This window comes from Saimiri boliviensis, chromosome 8, assembly GCF_048565385.1.
Source record: "Saimiri boliviensis isolate mSaiBol1 chromosome 8, mSaiBol1.pri, whole genome shotgun sequence".
In the NCBI taxonomy this organism is placed as follows: Eukaryota; Metazoa; Chordata; class Mammalia; order Primates; family Cebidae; genus Saimiri; species Saimiri boliviensis.
This window is the reverse complement of record NC_133456.1, coordinates 113385874-113412803: the sequence shown is the minus strand read 5'-3', so window position 1 is coordinate 113412803 and position 26930 is coordinate 113385874. Positions and strand designations below refer to the sequence as shown.

At 44.6% G+C, this 26930-nt stretch overlaps 1 protein-coding gene across 2 annotated transcripts in view; it reads left to right on the top strand.

The window, feature by feature from the left end:
- ITIH2 (inter-alpha-trypsin inhibitor heavy chain 2) overlaps positions 1–26930 on the top strand; it is a 40948-nt gene that overhangs the window by 9585 nt on the left and 4433 nt on the right. For both annotated transcript variants that reach the window (XM_003939031.3, XM_074405070.1), the window contains 15 exons: positions 1112–1216; positions 3207–3369; positions 6497–6604; positions 7289–7417; positions 9222–9338; positions 12456–12624; positions 13205–13330; positions 15492–15673; positions 17425–17610; positions 17944–18083; positions 19948–20117; positions 23638–23775; positions 24496–24609; positions 25446–25644; positions 26440–26612. In XM_003939031.3, the coding sequence (XP_003939080.3) occupies positions 1112–1216; positions 3207–3369; positions 6497–6604; positions 7289–7417; positions 9222–9338; positions 12456–12624; positions 13205–13330; positions 15492–15673; positions 17425–17610; positions 17944–18083; positions 19948–20117; positions 23638–23775; positions 24496–24609; positions 25446–25644; positions 26440–26612 (2219 nt within the window). The remainder of the gene's footprint in view (positions 1–1111; positions 1217–3206; positions 3370–6496; positions 6605–7288; positions 7418–9221; positions 9339–12455; positions 12625–13204; positions 13331–15491; positions 15674–17424; positions 17611–17943; positions 18084–19947; positions 20118–23637; positions 23776–24495; positions 24610–25445; positions 25645–26439; positions 26613–26930) is intronic.

Genomic DNA, 26930 nt, shown 5'->3' with positions numbered 1-26930 from the left:
CATACACATTTGGGGGAACATGAACATTCAGTCCTTTAAATACCCCACAGCTATTATGCCAAATTCTTTTTCTTTTTCTTTCTTTCTTTTTTTTTTGTCTTTGAGATGGAGTCTTGCTCTTTCACCAGGCTGGAGTGCAATGGCGCAATCTTAGCTCACTGCAACCTCCACCTCCTGGGTTCAAGCGATTCTTCTGCCTCAGCCTCCTGAGTAGCTGGGACTACAGGTGCGCACCACCATGCCTAGCTAATTTTTTTTTTTTTTTTTTGTATTTTTAGCAGAAACAGGGTTTCACCATATTGGGCAGGCTGGTCTCGAACTCCTGACCTCATGATCTGCCCACTTCAGCCTCCCAAAGTGCTGGGATTATAGGTGTGAGCCACTGCACCCAGCCAGCTATGCCAAATTCTTAACTCATAGAATAACGTGATGAACCAAAAGTAACGAGATAATTCGGAATTTATCAGTCACCTCTCTAGTCACATTTGTCATTCGAAGGGAATACCCAAAGAGAACCATGCTTAATCTAAAAGATGAAATTCAAAAATGAGGAAAAATCTAAAGACAATGGCACACGAGGGAAAGGTTTTAGGATGGAAGCCTACCTAACCCCTCTCAAGCCACACTGTCCAATAAAGAAAGTCCTGTCTATGGATGAGTCAAATGCTTCCCTTCTTATTTCTTATAAACATGAAATGATCACTGCCCTCATTCATTAAATCAGCCTTGTTGGGTTGTTTGCTTGCTCTTGTTTGTTTTGATAATCACTATTCTGGGCCTGGCGTGGTGGGTCACACCTGTAATCCCAACACTTTGGGAGGCCAAGGCAGGTGGATCACCAGGTCAGCAGTTTGAGACCAGCCTGGCCAACATGGTGAAATCCCGTCACTACTAAAAAATGCAAAAACATAGCCGGGCATGGTGGTTCGCACCTGTAATCCCAGCTACTCAGGAGGCTGAGGCAGGAGAATCACTTGAACCCAGGAGGCAGAGGTTGCAGTGAGCCAAGATTGTACCACTGCACTCCAGCCTTGGCACAGAACAACCCTCTGCCTTGAGGAAAAAAAAGATTACTATTCTGACCAACTGGTTGCCTTCTGTCATTTTCTAGGACTGTGGATGGCACAACATTTAGGAGTTCTATTAAGGAGAAAACTGTGGGCCGAGCTCTCTACGCACAGGCCAGAGCAAAAGGCAAGACGGCTGGCTTGGTGAGGTAAGGCCTGGCGGGCAGGGCTTCCCTTGCATCTCCATGGTGCCTTCCTCTCCTGCTTCCTTCCCGCAGCAGCAAACTGGCCTCCAGAAAGGCCCAGCACCTGAGCCTGAGGCAAACTCGTGCGGTCAGTTGGTAGAATGAGGCAGTGCAGTTTCTATCTTCCTAAAGGTCCCTCTTCAACCAGTGGGTTTCAGGTGATCGATCACATGTTTGTTGTGCTTACACCCCTTAGCTTGCAGGTAGATGGATGTTCTGTAAATAAACACCAATTTTTCTAAAGAGTGAAGAGAGGGAGGAAAGTTTGAAATTTGCCTTAATGATTTATTCTGCCTTTTTTTTGTTTGTTTTCTTTTGAGATAGGGTCTTACTTTTTTGCCCAGGCCAGAATGCAGTGGTGTGATCCTGGCTCACTACGACCTTGAAGAGGAATGCCTCAGCCTCCCAAGTAGCTGTGACTTAGGGTGCACCACCACGCCTGGCTAATGTTTTTAGATTTTGTAGAGATAAGGCCTTTCTTCATCGTCTAGGCTGGCTTTAAGCGATCCTTCCACGTCGGCCTCCCAAAGTGCTAGGATTACAAGCTTAAGCCCCCATGCGGGGCTGCGACAGGGTTTTTGCTTTGGGGTTTTTTTGCTGTTTTGTTTTTCTGAGATGGAGTTTTGCTCTTGTTGCCCAGGCTGGAGTGCAATGGTGTGATCTTGGCTCACTGCAACCTCTGCCTCACCGCAACCTCTGCCTCCTGGGTTCAAGATATTCTCCTGCCTCAGCCTCCTGAGTAGCTGGGACTATAAGCATGCGCCACCACATCTGGTTAATTTTCTATTTTAGTAGAAGAGGGGTTTCTCCATGTTGGTCAGGCTGGTCTCGAACTCCTGGCCTCAGGTGATCCACCTGCCTCAGCCTCTCAAAGTGCTGGGATTACAGGCATGAGCCATCTATTTACTTATTTCATTTTTAAAAATTATTCCTTGTTTATTCTAACACTGGAATCACCCTCATTTGGTAATTTTGCTGTTTTTTCTTGGAAATCATAAACACCTCAAAATCAATGATCACATTGAACTCAATATGTCTGTGACTAAAATTAGGCCTTATGATAGAAAACCACACTTAGACCAGGCACGTTGGCTTACACCTGTAATCCCAACACTTTGAGAGGCCGAAGTGGGTGGATCATCTGAGGTCAGAAGTTTGAGACCAGCCTGGCCAACATGGTGAAACCCCGCCTCAACTGAAAATATAAAAATCAGCCAGGCATGGTGGCAAAAGCCTGTAATCCCAGTTACTAAGGAAGCTGAAGTAGGAAAGTTGCTTGAACCCTGGAGACAGAGGTTGTAGTGAGCCAAGATCATGCCACTGCACTCCAGCCTAGCAGCAGAGCAAGACTCCAGTTCAAAAAAAAAAAAAGAAAGAGAGAGAGAGAAAGAAACATACTCAACTTAATGCAGTAATAAAGTTTTTCTTTTTGAAGAGCTTCAAAAATATCAAGAACTCCTCCAGTGAGCCTGAAATGCAGTATAGGAAGGGTGTGCTGTCTTTGAACCCTCCAACCTTGGGTTTGAGTCCTGGTCCCACAGTGGACTGGATATAGGGTCTTGAGCAGGTGACCCATCCTCTACAAGCCTAACGTTTTATCGTCGGAAAAGTCAGGGTAATGATCTCCATCTAGCAGAGGTGCTGTATCAGTGATGATAGAGGTCAAGTTCCTGGCCCAGGATAGGGGCCAATCCCTGGAAGCTTTTTGCAGATAACACTCAAGTCGGTAAGAAGCTCTGGGAGCAGGAGATCAGGTAGGAGAGGAGACTGAAGCTCTTGCTGGGATTCAACTGATCTAGAAGCTGCACCATGTCTAGTGTGCCTACTGTTCACTTTCGTGAACTACTGAGCAGGTCGGATCGTCCAGGAAAGTCTACACCCCCTCTGCCTAGGTTTTGGGTCTTGCCACTCAATCACGTGTCTGTTGACTTTTGTTGGGGGCTTTCACCTTTAGGAGCAGGGCTCTTGACATGGAAAACTTCAGAACGGAAGTCAATGTCCTCCCAGGGGCAAAGGTGGAGTTCGAGCTTCACTACCAGGAGGCGAAGTGGAGGAAGCTGGGCTCCTACGAACACAGGATCTATCTGCAGCCTGGACGGCTGGCCAAACACTTGGAAGTAAGCATGGATCTGTAGGGTGGGCAGTGACACTGTCCTTTGATAGTCCCTGACCCTGATTTATACGTTCTGCTGTCACCACCACTTGTGGTGTTGGATGCCACTCAACTCTGCAAGACAGTGGGATGTGTTGAAAATAGGGTGGGTTTGGAGTCAGCACATCACTTCCTTACAGCTCTCAATCTCCTTAGCAGCCGTGTTATGGTGGTTTCCAAGGTCTGCGATAACAAGTTACAGCAAACGGCACAGCTTAACACAACAAAAGTTGATTCTCTCACAGAAGTCTGAAGTCAAGGGGTCTGCAGAGCTGCCCTGTCTCTGGAGGCTCCAGGGGAGAACCTGTTCCTTGTTTTTCCTGCTGCCTGGCAGCTGCTGGCATTCCTTGGCTTGTGGCCTTGTCAGGTCACTCCAATTTCTTCTTCGGGGGTCCCATCCTCTCCTCCTCTGAGCATCTCAAATGCCCCTCTGCCTTTCTCTCACAAGAACACTGATTAGATTTGGGGTCCACCAGGTAGTGCAGGATGATCTCAACTCAAGATCCTTAACTGCATCTGCAAGGACTCTTCATTCACGTTCACAGGATCCAGGGGTTGGACATATCTTTAGAGGGAGGCCACCATTCAGCCCAAGACACTAATCTCCAAGAACAAGTTATCCTGAGTCTCCGCTGCCTCATATATGAAGAGAACTGTAGCTGGGTGCAGTGGCTCATGCCTGTAATCCCAACACCTTTGGAGGCTGAGGTGGGCAGATCACAAGGTCAGGAGATCAGGACCTTCCTGTCCAACATGGTGAAATCCTGTCTTTAGTAAAAATACAAAAATTAGCTGGGCTTGGTGGTAGGAGCCTGTAATCCCAGCTACTCCAGGGGCTGAGGCAGGAGAATGGCTTGAACCTGCGAGGTGGAGGGTGCAGTGACGGAGATCGCGCCACTGCACTCCAGCCTGGGTGAAAGAGCAAGACTCTATCTCAAAACAACAACAACAAAAAATCCTGTAACAGACTTTTGTTTCTCAGTTCTTCTTTTTACTTTTATTTTAAGTTCAGGGGCACATGTGCAGGTTTGTTGTATAGGTCAACTTCACTCCACATCACAGGGGTTTGGTGTACAGATTATTTCACCACCCAGGTAATGAGCATAGTACCTGAGAGGGAGCTTTCCGATCCTTACTCTCCTCCCTCCCTCACCCTTGAGGAGGCCGTGGTGGCAATTGTTCCCTTCTTTGTGTCCACGTGTACTCAGTGTTCAGCTTGCCCTTAGAAGGGATAACATGCAGTGTTGGGTTTCCTGTTCCTGTGACACGTGGCAATGACAGGCGCTCGATGAAGGTTAAGTGGGTTGTCTCCCCGACACCCCAGCCATCATCACCGCAGGGGAGCGGTGCCTAGGGCACCCACTGCCTTGCTCTCCGTCTGAACTCACCTCTGCTGTCCTCTTCATCTCTTGCTGTAAAGACTAAACTGCTCTTTTCTTTGCTCAAATTCTTGTGACATCATATGAGCATTTAGTGTTAGAGGCTGAGCTAGGCAAGAGAAAACCTGCAAGACACACGGGCCAGCATGCATACAGGCTGTGAATCGCCGGGAGACACAGGAGATGAAAGGGAATGAATGAATCATGATGAAACTGTAATCCTCATTTGGAAAGCTGCATGGCTGATCAATAATACCCACTGTTGGGCATCGCTTCCCTGCCAGAGTCCATGCTGTTGAGTTTCTCTCTGGGTCACTCCTAGCACAGACCGTGCTTTTGCAGGAATTGATAAAAGATGCCCTTCCTCCAGGCAAATGTGGCCCCATGCCAGGGCACATGACTTGGCCAAGATGCTCTGTACAGCTAAGTGTGGGATGCTGGGTGTTTTTCCAGTAGTGATGATGGATGGAAGTCAGTCACCCACATTCTCTTGCTCAGTGCTGTGAATCCCATGGCAAATAATGTGAAACAATGCTTAGATGTGATTAGCATCTATGCCTAGAATGAGACAATCATGGAGACTGTCAACAATAATTAATAAAAACTGAGTGACAGCCTGGGCGGCACAGCAAGACCTCATCTCTCCTGAAAAAATGAATAAGTAAATTAGCCAGGCATGGTGGTACACCCTGTATTCCCACCTACTTGGGAGGCTGAGGGAAGAGGATAGCTTGAGCCAAAGCAGTCAAGGCTACAGTTAGTTGTGATCACCCCACTGCACTCCAGACTGGGTGACAAAATGAGACCCTATCTCAAAAAAAAAAAAAAAAAAAAGAAAAAGAAAAAGAAAAAATAGCAGCTAAGTAACTCAGAAACATAGAGTCAAATACCATGTGTTCTTACTTGTAAGAGGTAGCTAAATAATTTGTACACTGGGGTATAGGTTGTGGAATGATAGGCGTTAGAGGCTCGGAAGTGTTGGGGGGGAGTGGGGAGATTCGGAAGTGTGGGAGGGTGGGAATAGGGTGAGGGGTGAGAAATTACTTAATGGGTGCAAGGTACATTACTTGGATGGTGGTTTCACTAAAAGCCTAGACTTCACCCCTGTGCAATATAGTCATGAAACCAAACTGCATTTGTACTCTTTAAATGTATACAAATTTTTCAAAATAAATACATGAAAATATAAATAAACAAATCATAGAATAAAATTTAAAAAAGAAAAAAATGGCAGCTCTGACTATGGTTTTATCAAGGATCACCAAAGGGGATTTCCCCAGATGAGCTCTGTTCAAAGCAAGAAGACAGAGAAGAAATAAAAGGACCCAAGATTTGCGGAAAATGGTCTGTTTTTGACAGGTCTACAGACCAAATGCAGTACTATTTAACAATGACTTTTCTTTTTTTTTTTCCCCTAACAATGCAAATGCTCTTATAAATAAAAAGACTAGAATAGAATGAAGAGGGAGAATTGACTCCTGGGGGAGCCAGGTGGAAGGGGAGTTCTGAGTTGGCAGAAGGGAGTTAAGCCTCCGTGGTGAGATGAATCCCATGACAGGGAACTTCCAGATCCTGCAGGAGAGATTCTGGAGCTGTGCTGGGAAAGCCTGCGGAGGAGAAAAGTATCAGAGGACTCATCTGTAATTTTACTTCTTGCTTGAAAAGACTTTAAAGACTTTTAATGCTTTGGGCAATTCTCTCTCACATCTCTAGGTAGACGTGTGGGTTATCGAACCCCAGGGAATGAGATTTCTTCATGTTGCTGACACATTTGAAGGCCACTTTGATGGTGTTCCAGTCATTTCTAAAGGACAACAGAAGGTACCCTAGCCCTATACATTGCCAGGGATCCATGGGTGCCCTGGCTTGTGGGTTCTACTCTCCTCTTGTGCTCTGTGGAATAGGAAAGCAGGCTGGTATTGAGCTGAGGGCACTGTCTGAAGAAGTGGTGATCCCCCAGCAGAGTCGAGGGTCTCCCCAGGATACACAGCTCAACACTCCCAAGGATTTCCTTCCATTTTGACCAGAGAGTGTCCCTTTGTGTCCCTAAGTCACCTACTTGAGCTGTAGCTAAAGGGCAGCTTTCACATCCTATATGGTGGATTTTCATTCACTAACCCTAGCAAGAAACGTTCAGCTCTCTCTGCTTCAATGGCCAATGATAACAAACTATGACTCCTGTGAGGACAGACTCCTCTAAGAACATCAGAACAGTTCACAAACTCTTTCCAAAGTGGGCAGTTGGCCCTTCTATCGGGGGGGTAGGAATTTCATTGGCTCTCTTCTAAAAAGGCCTGAAACCTTGCAACCCCCACGGCGGGCTGGAGACGCTCCCTGCAAAAGCCCTGGCTTGTCCTTCCCATTGGTAATGGGCCCACTGGTGTGGCCGGAATGCAGAACGTCCCCTGGGCTGCTCCTCTCCCCTGTGTCCTCGAGAAGGGGCCACGCCAAACTCTCACTGGAAGGGGCTACAGGCAGAGGCTGTGACGTCGCTGTTCTTTCCAGGCTCACATCTCCTTCAAGCCCACAGTAGCACAGCAGAAAATATGCCCCAGCTGCCGGGAGACTGCGGTAGACGGGGAGCTGGTGGTGCTGTACGACGTGGACAGAGAAGAGAAGGCTGGTGAACTGGAGGTGGGTGCAGGCTGTCTCCGGTTCAAGCTCATGCCGAAGAGCTGCTCCTTTTTGAAAAAACTCCCAGGCATGTTGGTGGTTTCCAGCTGACAGGGCAAGTGTTTCTAGTTGCCGAGAAGGGACTAGAATCATATTCTTTAAATATACCGCTAAGCATTATCTTTTGTGTCTTGAAAACTGAGTAAGACATCATCAGGTTTCACGCTCTTGTCCCAGGAGGTGATTCCTGGACCTCATATGAAGAGCAATGGGAAATTACAGAACAGGAATTTTAAATAGGCTCCTTTGCAATTAGACAGTCTAAGAAAACACAGAGATTACGGGGTGAGGAAGAAGACACATCCACAGCCCAGAAAGATATAGAGCGAGCGGTAAATTTCTGGGTCAAGGTTTATCGTGAGCTTTCTGGAAAAGTTTCCTTTCCCCTTTGGTCATGCCTTAGATGTGTGTCTCTCTTTCCTTGTACTAAGGTACTGACCCTTAGAACGTACCCCAAACCCCAAGAGTCTCTCTAGGGACAGCGAGCAGAGCACACACCCTGCACCTGGACACTGGTGTTCTGGAGAGAGGCGGCCAAAGAGCAGTGGAAAGAGAATTAGGTGAGCCAGTTGTCAAGCCTGCAGCAGAAGACACAGAGTGGTCAGGAGTCCAGCTGGGGTAGCCTTTCATTAACTTCCAGAAAAATCCAAATTTTCGAAAGTGGTCCATACACGTCCTTGGTGATCTGTCCTGCTGATTCTCCAGCTAGTTCCCTGAATTATTGGATTCTGCGTCTGCATCTTGCTGAACCATGTATAGAGCCCCAAGTATGCCAATTTCTCTCATCTCCAGAGCTGTGCTGTCTGGAACTCTCTTCCCCATTCCCCACCCCGTCAACCTGGCCTAGCTCTCAAGAGGACAGCTAAGCCTGAGCTCATCCTCAGGTTGCAGTGGAGATGCTGTTTCCTAGAGAAGCGTTCCCTGCGTGAGTCAGATACACAGCTGGCTCTTGCTGAGCCTTTTACTTCCTAATCATGGTGATGAACACGCTGCGCTGCACATCGCCTCCACTTACCCTTATCCTCTGCTGGCCCTGAGCCTCCTGAGGGTGGGGGCTCTGCCTGGTTCACCACTGGCTAGCAGGGCACCTGGAACAGGGGCTCTCTGTAAAGACTGAGTGACATGGAGTAGCATGGCGTGGCATGGCGTGGCATGGCAAGGCGTGGAGTGGAGTGGAGCAGCGTGGAGCAGAGCAGAGTGTCATGGCATGGAGTGAAGTGGCATGGAGCAGTATGGCATGGAGTGGAGTGGCATGGCATGGAGTGGAGTGGAGCAGAGCAGAGTGTCATGGAGTGGCATGGTGTGGAGTGCAGTAGAGCAGAGTAGAGTGGAGTGGCATGGTGTGGAGTAAAGTGGCATGGAGCTGTGGGGCATGGAGTGGAGTGGAGCAGAGAAGAGTGGAGTGGTGTGGCATGGAGTGGAGTGGCATGGCATGGAGTGGCATGGTGTGGAGTGCAGTAGCGCAGAGCAGAGTGTCATGGCGTGGAGTGAAGTGGCATGGAACAGTATGGCATGGAGTGGAGTGGAGTGGAGTAGAGTGGCCCGGCATGGTGTGGAGTGTAGCAGAATGTTCCGGTAGGAAAGCATGGACCCTCACAGCAGAGGATGTTGGAGAACAGGCAGGAAAATATGGAGGCGAATGCACATCAAGCTCCACCTCCTCCTCACTGTAGCCCATCTCTCCTCTCTGAGTCCCCAGGTCCCCATCTCCCGACCTTCTAAACTTGAATCATTATTTGACTCACAAATACGTTCTGTTTTTCAGGTGTTTAATGGATATTTTGTCCACTTCTTTGCTCCTGACAACCTGGACCCAATTCCCAAAAACATCCTCTTTGTCATTGATGTGAGTGGCTCGATGTGGGGAGTTAAAATGAAACAAGTAAGTGTCCCCTTATTTGCAGTGTGGGGAGGGACTCCCTATATTCTTTGATCCCCACCTAAAAATGTGCAATTATTCTGCTGGATGTGATGGCTCACACCTGTAATCCCAGCACTTTGGGAGGCGGAGGCGAGCAGATCACTTGAGGTGAGGAGTTTGAGACCAGCCTGGCCAACATAGTGAAACCGTGTCTCTACTAAAAATACAAAAATTAGCAGGGCGTGGTGGCGCACACCTATAATCCTAGCTACTTGGGAGGCTGAGGCAGGAGAATTGCTTGAACCCAGGAGGCAGAGGTTGCAGTGAGCTGAGATTGTCCTACTGCACTCCAGCCTGGGTGACAGAGTGAAACGCCATCTAAAAAAAAAAAAAAAAAAAAGTGCAATCATTCTGTCTCTCCTCCCTACTTAGGGCTAAAGCTCAGGATCTGTGGTTACTGACTGTGGGTGTAAACCTTTCCCAAAATTGTGTGATTATTGTGTTTCACAGGACATACACCATCTTCTAATCATTCCTCCTGTGTAAAATTCCCTTCCTTCTCTTCCCCCTCTTTCCTGTCTTCCTCTTTTCCACTCTCTATACAATATTTCCTTGAAAAATTGTCTCAAAACTCCCCTTTTTGAAAAATGTAATTTCTGTATAACCCCTTCTTACAATGACAGTCACATTCTCTTTGCTCTTCTACATAATATTTTATTTTAATATTTTGTCATTGTCCACATATAACTATTAAATCTGTATATGCATATTATTTCTAATTATACTGTAACTCCTTGAGAGCAGCTATCCCGTCTCATGTTTTCAGCTCGGAGCTCAGTATAGACTTACTCAGTGAAAAGTGAGGTGTATAGATGCAATTTTAAAGACCAAACAAGGAAATGCCTTAATTTACCCATCATTCCATTCATCCATTCAACCAAGTTGGACAACCATCTAACCATTCATTCAGCAACTATTTTTGACCACTTAAGAGTTCACTACTACTCTAAGATCTGTAAGCAACCTAAAAGAAGCCCCTGTCTTTCGCAGACCCTATCCGTCCGGGTCTGTACTCCCAGGCAGGGTTTCTCAGCAGTGGTCCTATTGATATTTTGGATGGAGTCATTCCTTGTTGTGGGTGGGCTGTCTGGTGCATTGCAGGGTACTTAGCAGCATGGTCTGTGGTCTATTCACCAAATTACGGTAGCACAACCTCCCCTGCATCCTAACAATTAAACATGACTTCAGACATTGCCAAGGGTCCACTGTGGGAAGTAATTGTCCCTGGCTGAGAATCACTGCCCTAATACAACAGGTTATTCACTGCCTCCTTCCTTCCGTCATTCATTCATTCATTCAACAAATAGTTATGAAGCACCTACTATGTGTCATACACTTAGTTCATCCATGAGCAAAACAGATCCAACATGTGAAAATAGAAACCACACAAAAAAAAACTCATGCCTGCCCTCAGGGTGCTTATGAAACTTACATCTGGGGGAGAGGGGACAGAAAATAAACAACACACATACAAGTACAAATGTACAAGTATGTTCAATGGCAGCATTATGATAAAAGTTTTTTTAAAAAAATAGAAGAGTATGTTAGAAATCAAGGGTGGCAATTGGAGGGGGATGAAATTTTGAATAGTCTTGTCATCTAAATATGGGGTTTCCTGGAGAAGACCCCTAAGGAGATCCCTAGAAGGTAAAGAGAAATCTGTGCAGATACCTAGGGGAATGCCAATGCAATGAACAGCCCGTGAAAGGGTTCTAAGTCGAAAGCGTGCAAAAAACAGAGAGAGGTGCCAGTAGAGAAGGGCAGTGGGAGACGAGATCTGAGAAGCAAGAGGCAAGGTGGCTCATGGAATACCTGTGCAGTCATTATCAGAACTGGCCCCCACAAATTGTTCTGAAGGTAGTGTAAACAGTATATCCTGAAAGGTTAGCTGTAAGGCAAGGGAAGAAAAGAGAACTGACAGATACCCCAGGACTTTAGCCTGAACGACTAGAAGGATGGAGTGGCCATCCATGAGTTGGAAAAGACTAAGACAGAATCAGACATGGCAGGGAATGTCATTATGTCTGAGATGTCTATTAAAAAAAAATAAGTGGGGGAGAAAAATCAAGAGAGGATGAGCCCCTGGAAGACAAATGAGGAATTTGTGTTCAGGAGAGAGATGGGAGCATTTGCTGGTGACAGGTTGAGTTGCATGAGAAATGAAGATGGACCATTGGATTTAGCGACATCAGCATCACTGGTGACCTTGGCAAGGGCAGTTTCAGTAGAGTGACAGGGATGAAAACCCAAAATGAATGGGCTTATGAGAGAACAGGAAGAGAAGGCTTGGAGACGGTGCGTTTAGACAATTCTGCCAAGAAATTGTATTGCAGAAGAAAGCTGAGAAATGAAGAAAGTGGATGCACATGAGATTTGTAAAAGGCTGAAAAATAACATGTTTTTATGTTGATGGAAATGTACCAATAGAATAGGGGAACTGAAGTGACAAAGGACGATGGCTAGAGCCATGTTCTTCAGTCAAAGAGAGGGAATGAAATCTAGTTCATGAGTAGACGGGTTTGCATTAGGTGGAAGTACTGCTAGCTGTTCTTTATTACCGGGTAGAAAAGAAAAATGTATGGTACAAATATTGCTAGTTGGGATTTTACGGTAGTGGGAGTCTGTGGGAATGTTCTTCTGTCCACTTCAGTTTCTGAGTTGTGTTGGAATCAAAGTCATCACACATAAGCTAGAGAAAGAAGGTGATGGTTGTGGTTTAAAGAGAAAGATGAGGAAATAGTTTAAGAGACTGGGTGAGTAGATGGACTTGAGAAATATGTTTTATTTTCAGGTATCAAAAAGGTAGCACTCAAACTTCATGAACCTTAACTTAAAGACTAATCAAACTGGTTGTGCATAGCAAAATAAGATAGTAAAGTATCAAAAAGCCAACAATACATGCTCAGAATAAATAAGGTGTACGTCTGCACTGACTGAGGTGGGCTCAAGAGGTTTTCTGGAAGAAGTTTAGTTTGAGTCGAACTTGAAGGATGACCAGGATCAATTATTGGTCTTCCTAGTTCCTCTGAGGCTCAGATTTTCTGTAATGGGACCCATCTCTATTCTCTATTGAAATAGACGGTGGAAGCAATGAAGACCATATTGGATGACCTCAGAGCGGAAGACCATTTCTCTGTGATTGATTTCAACCACAATGTTCGAACTTGGAGAAATGATTTAATTTCAGCTACTAAAACACAGGTTGCAGATGCCAAGAGGTATATTGAGAAAATCCAGCCCAGTGGAGGTGAGTGCCTTGGGCTAAAGCCCGGAAAGACACTTCCTTTGGGTTCAAATCATGATTCACTTAAGAAGTATTATCCTATCACAGTGGTCTTTGCCCAATCTTCAAGGGCCTGCCTTAAGTAATACATTTATTGGCAATGGATGAGTGCTAAGTTTGCAGTGAAAGTAGAATTTGTAATCCAGCCCACACAAACTCTGAACCGTTCTAATCTATCTCAGTAAAAGGTTCAATGACACTGGCCTTCTTTATTGCTTACATAAAACATAAAATGTCACTGTCTTCAGAGTATCTCAGCAACGCTGATTTGGATACTTTAATCTGGTGTTTAACAAACTAACAGTCTGTGCTTTGAAAGGGCAAATTCATCTCTAAGGGGATAGTTTACCTCAAAGTGAATCTTTCACTGCACTGGGAAACCACCAGCCTGAGCACAGCTTGCGTCACTCGGAAAGCAAGCAAATGATTTTGGCATTGAATAAACAACATATAAGTGATCAGCAGACATTGAGTCTGAATTCAGGATGGGATTTTCTGTGTGGTGAGAACGCATAGCCAACATTTCATTATACCACCTCAACAGGCACAAACATCAATGAAGCACTACTTCGGGCCATCTTCATTTTGAATGAGGCCAATAACTTGGGACTGCTGGACCCCAACTCTGTCTCGCTGATCATCCTGGTTTCTGATGGAGATCCAACAGTGGGCAAGTGTCACTTCAACTTTCTCAACGACAAACACTTTCACTCTTGTTCCTTAGAATGGTGGTTTGCCTAAAAGGGGGACTCTGATGCCATTTGCCTGAGTTTCTAGAACATTTTAAACCCATGCTTCCAAAAGGAGGTCTTATGATTCTGCAGCCCTCACCCCTTAAGCTACTGCTCAGACACTTTCAGCAAGGGTGCACTTGAATGCCTCAGTTTCACCTCCACAATATGTGGAAATTTGAGTATGAATTTTAATAGTGTGTGGCTAGGATTGCTGATGCATTCTAGGGAAATGCATTTATTTCCTCAACTTGAGCAATGTGAAGATGGGGTGTGGGGTGGCGAATGGTGAGTATTGATCCCGGATCTCCCAGCAGTACCTCTGGAGGCCACAGTGGCAGGGTCCCTACTGTTCTCCTCACTTCTCCCCGCTGCAGCTGGAGAAATGACTGCTCTCTGACACAACCTTTCAGTTAAACATTTTTCTGTCTACAAAATGGCATCAACATCTCCCTACTTCTGTTATTTACTTTTATTTTTGTTACATTATTTGATTTGATTTGATTTATTTGTTGAATCAGGGTCTTGCTCTGTCAACCAGGCTGGAGTGCAGTGAGGCACACATAGCTCACTGCAGCCTCAACCTCCCGTGCTCAAGTGATCCTCCTGCTTCAGCCTCCTGAGTGGCTGGGACTACAGGTGTGCACCACCACACTCGGCTAATTTCTTTTCTTTCTTTTCCTTTTTCTTTTTCTTCTCTTTTCTCTTTTTTTTTTTTTTTTTTTTTTTTTTTTTGAGAGATGGAGTCTCACTATGTTGCTCAGGCTGATCTTGATGATCTTGAACTCCTGGGCTCATGCAGTCCTCCCACCTCAGCCTCCCAAAGTGTGGGGATTACAGATGTGAGCCACTGTGCCCAGCTATCTTTGTTTTACTTGTGTCTTTATCCTGGCTACTGTAAGTAATAGTGAGTGCCAGGTTGTGTTGCCTGAGTATGCTGTCATACAGACCAGGACTGGGTCTGATACCTCCTGACACAGCTAACAGAATGAAAATGCACGAGGCAGTAACAGTGGCAGCCAGAGCTTTAGAAAGCCAGGGAGCAACCATCTTATTAACAACCAGACTAGAATGAGCCTTTGTTATGTATCTGTTGTAGAGCCAGTGATTTTTCCCTCAGATCACATTACTTTTAAAATTCAAGTTTTAAATAAAATCCTAAGGTAGAAAAGGACATACAGTTTAAAATAGTAAACTGGCCGGGCACGATGGCTCACACCTGTAATCCCAGCACTTTGGGAGGCCGAGGTGGGTGGATCACCTGATGTCAGGAGTTCAAGAACAGACTGGCCAACATGGTGAAAACCCATCTCTACTAAAAATTCAAAATTAGCTGAACATGGTGGCATGCACCTATAATGCCAACTACTTGGGAGGCTGAGACAGGAGAACCGCTTGAACCCAAGAGGGGGAGGTTGCTGTGAGCCGAGATCGCACCACTGCACTCCAGCCTGGGCAACAGAGTGACACTCCGTCTCACAAAAGTAAAAATAAAAATAAACCATAATTTGGTTTAATTATGGTTTTTCACTTCTGTTTCTCATCCATCCAGTTCCTGTCCCTGGAATCAGTCACTGGTTGCCAGTTTCTGATGTATCTTTCCACAGATAGTTCATGCTTGCCTGTATACTATATATACATGTTTGCAGATGTGTGTGTATGCATACATACGCATGCATACATTTATACATGCATGCATGCAAACACATCCTATGTACCCTGATAGCTACTTTGTTTTTTTCCTCCTCTAAACATGTCCTTGAAATTGTCTGGGATATATACATAAAGACTTGCTGTGTCCTGTTTAATAACTGCATAGTATCTCACAGTTTCAATGTACCATCATCTAACCAAGAGCCTTCATTGGTGTATATTTATGTTGTTTCCAAAATGTTGCTATTCCCAAATAATGACCCACACTTCATTTCAACATGTATGAGTGCATCTCTAAGAAAATCTCCTAGAAATTGTGTTACTGGGTCAAAGGGTAAGTGCAGTTTTAATCTGGACAGATTTTACTAAACTGCCCTCCTTAGAGTTTCTAAAAACTTTATAACATTACTTCTTCATTCCTTTCCTTTATGTCATCACCAACTTTAGGTGAATTAAAACTGTCAAAAATTCAGAAAAATGTGAAGGAGAACATCCAAGACAATATCTCCTTATTCAGTTTGGGCATGGGATTTGATGTGGACTATGATTTTTTGAAGAGACTCTCCAATGAAAACCGTGGAATTGCTCAAAGGATTTATGGAAACCAGGACACATCTTCCCAGCTTAGGGTAACATTTTCTTCTGTTCTCTTTTTTTATTCTTCACTGGAAATCATTTAACTATCCATGTCTGTTGCATACATGAGACATAACTGAGCTTAACTCAAAATGGTCATGATCTCAGCCATATTTGGTTGCAAGGATCAGGGAAGTGCTCAGTTCCTTTCTCACGTTTCCCTCCACCCTCATATTTCTGCAGTAACAATGAGGTATGAGGCAGACATGGGAATGGCTTTCCTACCCTCTGAACAAAATCTTCTGAGCATCATCAAAGCTCCCTGTAGCTCTCCCGCCCCACTGGCAATCGGTCTTCTTATCATCATGGCCAGCGGTTTTCCCTTTAAAGTGCATTGGCATCTTGGTATCAATTTTTCACAATGTAAATTTTCTTAACTATTAAGATACAGGTCGAATGCAGTGGCTCATGCCTGTAATCCCAGCACTTTGGAGGCCAAGGTGGGAGGATCACTTGAGCCCAGGAGTTCAAGACTACCCTGGGCAACATAGTGAAATCTGTCTGTTCAAAAAATAAAACACTTTTCAATTAAAGTATATATATTGAAAAGATACAAACTGCTTGTTTGTTTTGACTAAATAGATGAGAAAATGACCTAAGAAAAGAAGAACACATCTTTCCCCACCCTTTGTCAGTACCAGGCATCATATTTAAATCTGGGAACAAGTAAGAGATAAAATTCTAACTTGGGGAATAGTAACCCAGCTGACTTCTTTAAAAAATTAATTATTATTATTATTTGAAACAGAGTCTTGCTTGTGTCACCCAGACTGGAGTGCAGTGGTGCGATCTTGGCTCACTGCAACCTCTGCCTTTTAGGTTTAAGCAATACTCATGCCTCAGCCTCCTGAGTATCTAGGACTACAGGTACACGCCACCATGCCTGGCTAATTTTTATATTTTTAGAAGAGACAGGGTTTCACTATGTTGGCCAGGCTGATTTCAAATTCCTGACCTCAGGTGATCTGCCTGCCTCGGCCTCCCAAAGTGCTGGGATTATAAGTGTGAGTTACTGCGCCCAACCTCCATCTGACTTTTATCATAAGTTTGTCCACGACTTTTTCACACTGACCATAGCAGGAGGGGGAAAAAATGCCGGGCTCTCAAATCAAAGGTAATGTTCTCAGCAAGTTTTCTCTCTGTTTTGTTTTCTCTCTGTTTTTAATCTGATAATTATGAGCATTTTCTCTTGCCCCAGACGTCCTGTGTGAATAAATTAAGAGGTATCTGCTGATCCTTCAAAGAATCTCAGAGTAAAATGTTTTAGATCAGCTGGGCGCCTAATCTCTGTACTTTGGGAGAGAGAATCCCGCCAATTTTAGCACTTTGGGAGGCTGAGGTGGGCAGACCACAAGGCTAGGAGTTTAAGACCAGCCTGGCCAACATGGTGAAACCCCATCTCTAATAAAAATACAAAAATTAGCCAGGCTTGGTGGCGGGCATCTGTAATCCCAACTACTCCAGGGGCTGAGGTGGGAGAATTGTTTTGAACCTGGGAGGTGGAGGTTGCAGTGAGCCGAGATCCACTGCACTCCAGCCTGGGCAACAGAGGGAGACATCGTTTCAAAAAAAAAAAACAAGACAAAACAAAACAAAGAAAAAAAAATAAAATATAAAATGCTTTAGATCTGCAAAGCAGTATAAACATAATTTCTCTCTTCTCTCTTCTCTCTCTCTCTCTCTCTCTCTCTCTCTCTCTCTGTGTGTGTGTGTGTGTGTGTGTGTGTGTGTGTGTGAATTGCAGAAATTCTACAACCAGGTCTCCACTCCATTGCTCCGGAATGTTCAGTTCAACTATCCCCAGACAGCAGTCACGGACGTCACTCAAAACAGTTTCCATAACTACTTCGGAGGTTCAGAGATTGTGGTGGCGGGAAAATTTGACCCTGCTAAATTGGACCAAATACAGAGCATTATCACTGCAACTTCGGTACTTCCTCTTATTGGCTTATTCTACTAATTGGCCCCTAGATACAGGCCCTCTTGAATGTCAGTTCTGCTTGCCCGGAATCATACATGGGGAGCAGAAGCCGTCAGTGATGGAGAAGGCAGGAGAATATCTCTGCCATCTTCCCAGCTGTTCCATGCATCCTTTCCACCCAAGCCCAATCCCAAGTACAGGAATACATTTGCTTCCTCAGTAGCCTTTGCCTTCCATTTCTTTTTTTTTCCCCCATGCATTTGTAGCAGGTATTAAAAATGTGAATTGATTAACTATAATTCCATTCCCAAGTGTCTCTCAACTGACCCTTCCATCATCTAGGCTAACACGGAGTTAGTCTTGGAGACCCTGGCCCAGATGGATGACTTGCAGGATTTCCTATCGAAAGACAAGCATGCAGATCCCGATTTCACCAAGAAACTGTGGGCCTATCTAACCATCAACCAGCTGCTAGCTGAACGGTAAGAAGAGAAGGGTACCCACACCACGAGGTCTGCAAAACTGAAATGTCCACCATAAATAGGTGAAGTCATACACAGAGAGTTTGGAAGCAAGAAAGACAGCAAATTAGTACTGGCTTGGATTATTAGCCTCCACTAGTTCTGAACACTTTAGAGAAAGCTGGGTTCGCTCTTTTTTCTTCTTTATTGAGGTATACATATGGTAAAGGGTGTAAGATGAATGAATTTTAAGTGTACCATTCAATGGATTTTGATATCATCCGTGTAATCATCACCCAGATCCAGATGCAGGTTTCCTTCTCCTCCCTCAACGCCTATACCCCTCCTCCAGGGGAAACCACTCTTTCAATGTCTGTGGTCATCACTTTTGCCTGATCTTGAATTTCACATAATCATGCAATCTGTATTCCTTTGTTCCTGGCTTCTTTCCCTCAATATGATGTTGGTGAGATTCATCCGTGTTGCTTCATGTATCAGGCATGTATTTACATTTACTCTTGAAAACAGCTTCTTGTCTAAAGAGAAATGAATGGTTATTAATGATTGTGATGTTCCCTAAGAGAGGCCTCGTCCATGCTCATCTATGTCCCCTCTAGCTTCTCAGCTGAGCTACGTCTCAACTCTCCAGGATAAAAACTGTACCCCCAGAGCAATGGATGGTTCTTTGACCACCTGCATCAAAATTACACGGAGCTGTTTGATGAAAGTTCCCATTCCCAAGCCTCCTTCCACCTATTAGCTCAGATTCTCAGGAAAAGGGAACAGGGTCTAAATGGGGCTGGGAAAATGAAATGCAGTTGTATGACTGAACTTCCAGAGAAAATCCCTGATGCCGATGAGATTAGAAGAAATACGCAAGGCTGTGAACTCTGGCTGTGAAGTCAACGAGAAATAGCTGCCTCTCTGACAGAATCGCATTGGATGTATTTGCAGGCATATAGCAAATTGCTGCAGAAGTTAAATATTGTTTGTAAAACAATCTCTAATAAAAAGATCAGCAGTTGCCAAAGGTTGAGGGGAGGGAGATAGGTGAGTGGGTGGAGCACAGAGCATTTTTAGGGCAGTGAAAATGTCCTATATGATACCAACTATGGACATCTGTCATTATGCGTATAACCAAACCCATAGAATGTACAACACCAAGCGTCAGCAACGTTAGCTCTGTGGATTCTGGGTGACGATATCTCAGCTTTTTCCATTGCAACAAATGCACCACTCTGATGTGCGATGGATGTTGATAGCAGGGAAGGCCGTGTGTATGCAGTGGGGACATAGAAAATCTTGATACCTTCTGCGTAATTTTACTGCAAACCTAAAACTGCTCCAAAATATAAAGTTAAAAAAATGCCTTAGGGGCTGGGCACGTGGCTCACGCCTGTAATCCCAGCACTTTGGGAGGTTGAGGCAGATGGATCACTTGAGTCCAGGGGTTTGCGACCAGCTTGGGCTACGTGGCAAAAGCCCATCTCTACAAAAAATACAAAAATTAGCTGGGTGTTGTGCTGTCTACCTGTAGTCCCAGGTATTTGAGGGAGGAGGAGGGGCTGAGGCCGCAGGATCGCTTGAGCCCGGGAGGTTGAGGCTGCAGTAAACCATGACTGGGCCACTGCACTCCAGCCTGGGCAAAACAGCAAGACCTTGTCTCAATAATAATAATAAATAAGTCAATAAATAACGCCTTGGGACTTAGCTAGATAAAATACTCAGCTTCTGGAAGACTGTGAGTTCTGTTTCTCGGTTACTTTGCGGCCCCACCACGCCCCCAGGTTGGACCTCTGAGTGGTAAGGTGCAGGGTTGGGAAGCTGACCGGCGCTCCCCTCAAAAGCAGCCATGCTCCATAACACCTCTATTTGTTAAGTACAGAAGTCTGGCTCCTACCGCTGCCGCCAAGAGAAAAATTACAAGATCTATCCTGCAGATGTCTTTGGACCACCACATTGTGACCCCGCTGACCTCGCTGGTGATCGAGAACGAGGCCGGGGACGAGCGCATGCTGGCGGACGCCCCGCCCCAGGATCCCTCCTGCTGCTCAGGTCAGGGCTGCACCTGTGGGGACAAGTGGCCAGGCAGCTCTCCTGCCCCGGGGGGATGTCCTAGCGCCTCCGCTCTGTCCCACCCCAACCCACCTCTTCCTCCCAGCCCTGGGCCCTCCTGTGCCCAAGCTCTTCCTGCCAGCTGGGAAGAGGTTGGATGATCGCTGTGGTCTTTGATCGTTTTGCTTACATGTTTCCCAAGAAAATTTATGAAAACCTAAATACCCCTTCCAACATTTTTTGACATCAATATTTGAAATGTTTTATCTTAGACTGGGCAATATAGTGAGACTCCACCTCTAAAGAAAAAGATTTTTTTTTTTATTAACTGGGTGTGATGGTGGGCACCTGTAATCCCACCTGTTTGGGAAGCTGAGGCAGGAGGATCTCTTGAGCCCAGAAGGACCACGGCACTCCAGCCTGGATACCATCACAGCTCACTGCAGCCTCCAATTCCTGGGCAACAAATATAATTTCTCCATGAAATTAACATAACCACAATATATTATAAATGTTGACCTTTTAAATTGAAACTGTTACATCACCATTTTCAATACATCTAATGAAACAGAATACCTAATTGGATATTCACTATTCATTCATTTAAAAAAAACACGTGACATTTTGTATCATGTATTGATATGAATGAAAATTGGATATTCATTCATTAAAAAAATACATGAGCAAATCCTATATTACAATTATTAGAAATTGGCCAGGCAAGGTGGCTCATGCCTATAATTCCAGCACTTTGGAAGGTGGGGATGGGTTAATTGCTTGAGCCAATGAGTTCGAGACCAGCCTGGTCAACATGGCAAAACCCTATCTTTAGAAAAACTACAAAAATTAGTCAGGCATGGTGGCCCATACCCACAGTCCCAGATACTTGAGAGGCTGAGGTGGGAGGTTGCTTGAGCCTGGGAGGTGAAGGTTACAGTGAGCCAATCAGGCCGCTGCACTCCAGCCTGAGTGACAGAATAAGACATTGTCTCAAAAAAAAAAAAAAAAAAAAAAAGTTGCTGAAAGTTTTATATTATTCCTCTTTCTAGTTGAACTTGTATTTCCACTCCACATGCCCAGCAGAGCTATATCCTTTAGTAATATATTTTTATGCTTCTTTTAGTCATCACATCACTTTCACTTCTCTATAAGAAAAAAAATGCTTACAAATTTTCATTTCAATTAAAAATTTAATTTAAAAATCATAACTATAAGATTCTGAGAATTCAAAATTCTCTTCTGAACTGGGTGTGATTATATTACTACTAGTAGCCAAGTGAACAAAATAATATGAATATATTATAAATTTGATTACATGTAAGAAGTAAAACTGGAGTGGAAATAATCTATAATCTCTTATTGAGAAAAATGTGACTGGGTGTTTTTCACGTAATCATGCGTTAAGTATTATTTATGAATGGTTTGACATGATTCAGCATCAATTCTACTTTTAAGGGAACTTGTGTGGGCAGAAGTCCCAATAGACATTGGTTGGCATAGATGAGCAGATAGAAATGGCACGTGTCTGGTTATATTCAGTTAGTTGCTTATTTGAACTCTTCCAAATTTGTATGCCAAAACCTGCATATGGATCTAAGCGTTCAAAAAAATGTGTATGATTTATCAGCTGACAACGTGAGCCCTTCTTGGATTTTGTTGAAAGCAAAGAATTGGAAGCCCTGTGACTTGTGAAAGGATTCGATGATCGGAGTCAGGTTTTTGGTCCTACACCAATATTCCAGTGGATGTTTTGGTTTCTGGGGAACTTTGTGGGAGGGGAGTGGAGAAGAGCAGTCCTGCTTGTAAACTAGGAGAAAAAGGCTTCTTTAGGAAAGAGTCCATGTCTAAACTGAGACTAAATTGCCTTTAAAATGGTCCATGCTCTCTGCGTCCTGCAGGAAGTCTCCAGGCACCCCCGAGAGTGTACACACCCAGGGCTAGGAGACCTCAGATTTATAAGTCTTTCTCTTCTCTTTCTTAGAGACTGGTCCTACTGAAACATATATACATATAATACATATACATATATATATATATATATATATTAGATACTTAGGGGCTAAATGTGTAAGTTACGTGGGTATATTGCATGTTACTGAGGTTTGGGCTACAAATGACCCCGTCACCCAGGTAGCCAGCATGGTGCTCAATAGTTTTTCAACCCTCCCCCCACCTCCTCCTTTCCCTACCTCTCTCCTCTGGAAGTCTCCAGGGTCTATGGTTTCCATCTTTATCAGAATAAAGGTTCAGGATTCGGAGGTCAGGAGTTGGAGACCAGCCTGGCTAACATGGTGAAACACCATCTCTACTAAAAATGCAAAAATTAGCTAGGCATGGTGGTGAGCACCTGTAATCCCAGTTCCTCAGGAGGCCGAGGCAGGAGAATTGCTTGAACCCAATTGCTTGTCCGTGTAGTCCCCAGTGTTTACTTCTCAGTGTTGTACCCAAGGTAAGAGAACATGTGGTATTTGGTGAAGTTTATTAGGAACTCCTTACATACAGAGAGAGATCCAAGATGGCTGGTCACTAGCAGCTCGGGATTGCAGCTCCCAGTGAAAGTGCAGAGAACGAGAGGACGCCACACTTTCAGATGAATTTTTGTTGCTCATGCACCAGGAGATTCCATACAATGGAAGGATTTTCTGCATTTTTAATTTCGTTCGAGCATGACACCAAGTTTACTGCACCTGGTCCAGGGCTCAAGGAACTCTGACTCGTGATGCCCCAGTGACAACAGCCTGGAGCCTCACAGCTAAATAGATAGATTCCTTTCGAGACATGGCTTTCTCAAAGAGAGATAGCCTGGTTATCAGATAGCAAAAAGTGCCTTTTGTTGTCATGTGAAATCTCTCTCTCTCTGGGAAACTAAACTGCTCGGCTTGTTTGGTGAGTGAACAGGGATGGAACCCGGGCCTTCTCCTGGACTTGGCTCCCAGGCCTGCATTGTATTCACGGGGCCCTTCCCCAGCCCTATAAAGCGGTTCCTCCCACTGCCACCCTTGCTCAGGTGCCAGACTCCATAGAGAACTGTATCCCAGGGCCCTCCCGCAGCAACATGCCAGAGGGAGCCCAAGAGAACTCTGGAATAAAAACAGGAGAGAAGTCCGGGTGCGGTGGCTCATGCCTGTAATGCCAGCACTTTGGGCAGCCAAGGTGGGCAGATCACCTGAGGTCAGAGGTTCAAGACGAGCCTGACCAACATGGAGAAACCCCATCTCGATTAAAAATACAAAATCAGTCAGGCTTGATGGCGCGTGCCTGTAATCCTAACTAAGTGGGGAGGCTGAGGCAGGAGAATCACTTGAACCCGGGAGGCGGAGGTTGTGGTGAGCAGAGATCGTGCCATTGCACTCCAGCCTGGGCAACAAGAGTGAAACTCCATCTCAAAAAAAAGAAAAACAGGGGAGAAAAACCTAAGCTGACAACATCTGGTGGAGCGTAAAACAGATACTTGGCATGGTGAGCAATTTCCATGGAAACGTAAACCTGGAAACTAATAGATGCAGGTTTTTCTACACAGGGGCCCTGTATTATGGCAGCAAAGTGCCTTCAGGTTCCATCCCGTCGTGGGCCAGTCCTTCCCCAACGCCGGTGACCTCCATGCAGGCAGAAGGAGCTAAGGTGCTGGAGTCCACGCCACCCCCACATGTGATGAGAGGTAAAGTTTCCACACTGCCTGCACATCCCAGAACTCAACCGACCCTCATCCTGGAATGCATTAAGTGTGCAAATGAGGCCGGGTGCAGTGATTCACGCCTGTAACCCCAGCACTTTGGGAGGCCAAGGCGGGCGGATCACCTGAGGTCAGGATTTGGAAAATTTAGCTGGGCATGGTGGCATGTGGTTGTTGCCTAGCTACTCAGCAGGCTGAGCTGGGAGGATCACCTGAGCCTGGGAGGTCAAGGCTGCAGTGAGCCATGATTATGACATCGCACTCCAGCCTGGGTGACAGAGGGAGATGCTGTCTCAAAAAAACAAACAAACAAAAAAACCAACAACTCTATTTTTCTACACACGTGTGTGTGTATGTGTTTCTTATATATGTGAGTGCATATTTGTGTGTATTTCTTATTCCTTATGTCTTTCTTATTCATTTTTGATCTCTAGCATCTCATCTAGAACATACATTTTTAGCTACAAAATAAATATCCACTATATTTGTAAACTAACGTAGTATTCTGACGAAGGCTCCCTGACAAAGGGACAATGGACTGTGAACCACTGGGTCTGTCCCCAAGGCCTGGAGGAGTACTAAGCATACACTAGAAGCACAATAAATGCTTGTTCAGGTTAAATAAAGATGTTCGGGGATGACATACTGCTCAGAATCATCTTCCTGCGTATGATTTTGTTGACATTTGCTTTGTATATTTTCCAGTTGAAAATGACCCACACTTCATCATTTATCTGCCAAAAAGCCAAAAGAACATTTGTTTCAACATTGACTCCGAACCTGGAAAAATCCTCAACCTGGTTTCTGACCCAGAATCAGGTAAAATAAAAAGAAATTATATACGTATTAGGCAGTTAGATCATTGCCATTCTTTCCTGTCACTACCTGGGATTTCTTTCTTTCTCCCTTAATAGAAGTTTTATATATTTCAGTGATAATTAGTGAGAAATTAAATTATAAATATATTATTAACTATTTTGAACAACTATAGTTCAAAATATGTATTCTCTCTCTGAGTATGAACTAGCAGATCTTGTTGTGACATAATTAATTTAAATACCAGCCAGGTGCAGTGGCTCACACCTGCAATCCAGCATTTTGGGAGGCTGAGGTGGGTGGATCACCTGAGATCAGGAGTTCAGTACCAGCCTAGCCAACAAGACAAAACCCTCCCCCACTACTAAAAATACAAAAAAATTTTTCCAGGTGTGGTGGCATACACCTGTAATCCCAGCTACTCAGGAGGCTAAGGCAGGAGAATTGCTTGAACCCAGGAAGTGGAAGTTGCAGTGAGCCAAGATCAGGCCACCGCACTTCAGCCTGGGCAACAGAGTGAGACTCCATCTCAAAAGAAAAAAAAATTAACTTAACTACTATATGATAGTAATTTATTTAAATTAAATTTTATTAAATTAAATAAAATTTAATTCTGTGCCTGACATAAATTTTATGTGATATAAAATCATTAAATTAAATTGTATATTACATTAACATAAGTTATAAAATGAGAATCACAAAGAAAATGTTATGCAAATCCTGAAAGAAAATTTTAATAATTTTCCAATATTGCCAAGTTTCATACATTTGAATTATAGTGCCCACACATCCAAAAACACAGCACACAAGAGAAAAAAATCATTCTTTCTTTTCTGTAGGAATTGCAGTCAATGGTCAGCTTGTTGGTGCCAAGAAGCCCAACAATGGAAAACTAAGCACCTATTTTGGGAAACTGGGATTTTATTTCCAAAGTGAAGACATGAAAATAGAAATCAGCACTAAGACCATCACCCTGAGCCGTGGCTCTAGCACTTCGACCTTGTCCTGGGCCGACACCGCTCAAACTGTGAATCAGAGGCAAGTATGGTTCCTTCTGAATTCGGGCCTGTCTTTAACACATGACTGTCTAAATAAATCCAGGCATCAGTGACATCAGCATTAAAAAAAAATCATCCACCAGGCACAGTGGCTCATGCTTGTAATCTCAGCACTTTGGGAGGCCACGGCGGGCAGATCACAAGGTCAGGAGATCGAGACCATCCTGGCCAACATGGTGAAATCCCATCTCTACTAAAATCTACACAAATTAGCTGGGCATGGTGGCGCATGCCTGTAATCCCAGCTACTCAGGAGGCTGAGGCAGGAGAATCGCTTGAACCAGGGAGTTGGAGGTCACAGTAAGCTGAGGTCGTGGCACCACTGCATTCCAGCCTGGCGACAGAGCAAGACTGTCTCAAAAAAAAAAAAAAAAAATCATTTTAAATATAAGGAACTTGAGGTTCAGAAAAGTTGTTCTCACACTATGCTGTTCCTGGCAGTGGGCACTGCCCTGGTGTGTTTTTGGTCACCGTTGGGTCCCAGGAGCACTAGTCTAGTGTCTGGCATCAGTAAGCACTCAATATGTGTGTCGGTCAGTGAGCAAATCTGAAATCCACAGCTGACTCTGTCACAGAGTGAGCTCCAAACGCCATGATGTGTCCTATGTGAAGAACCTTCCCAGTGAGTATCTGTTAATAGATCATTTATCTATAAACTATTGTAAGCGCTTAGATAACTAGCGGAACTGAAGAGTTCATATTAGGGGTGAGGAGAAGGACTTTCTAAAAAGGTCTGTTCTGAAATGGTTTAATTCCACTTGGACTTTCACACCAGGGTTCTGACCTCAGTGAAGAAAGAAAAAGTGGTAACTATCACTGTGGATAAAGATATATCCTTCTCTGTTTTACTTCATCGTGTTTGGAAGAAGCATCCCATCAATGTAGACTTTCTGGGAATCTACATATCCCCTACAAACAAGTTTTCACCTAATGCACATGGACTCATAGGTAAAGTGTCTTTTTACGATCTGGCAAGGGTGGGGCCACGCTAATTCTCTAGCAGGTTTGGCTGACAGTGGTTACAAGTTGGAGACATGGCAGGTGTGGGCTCAAGAGCACAGAGAACCAACATAGCAGTGTGGGGTCACTCGGAAATGTGACAGCAGGACCTTTTGCCATTCCAGACAAGGGTGTCCAGGGCCAGGATTTCAGCATCACAAACTAGGCAAGTTAAGACAAGGAACAAAGTACACATAAGATATATGTACGCAATGACTGCTATTTATACAAAATTTAAATCTGCAACATGTTTATGGGTTATTAAAA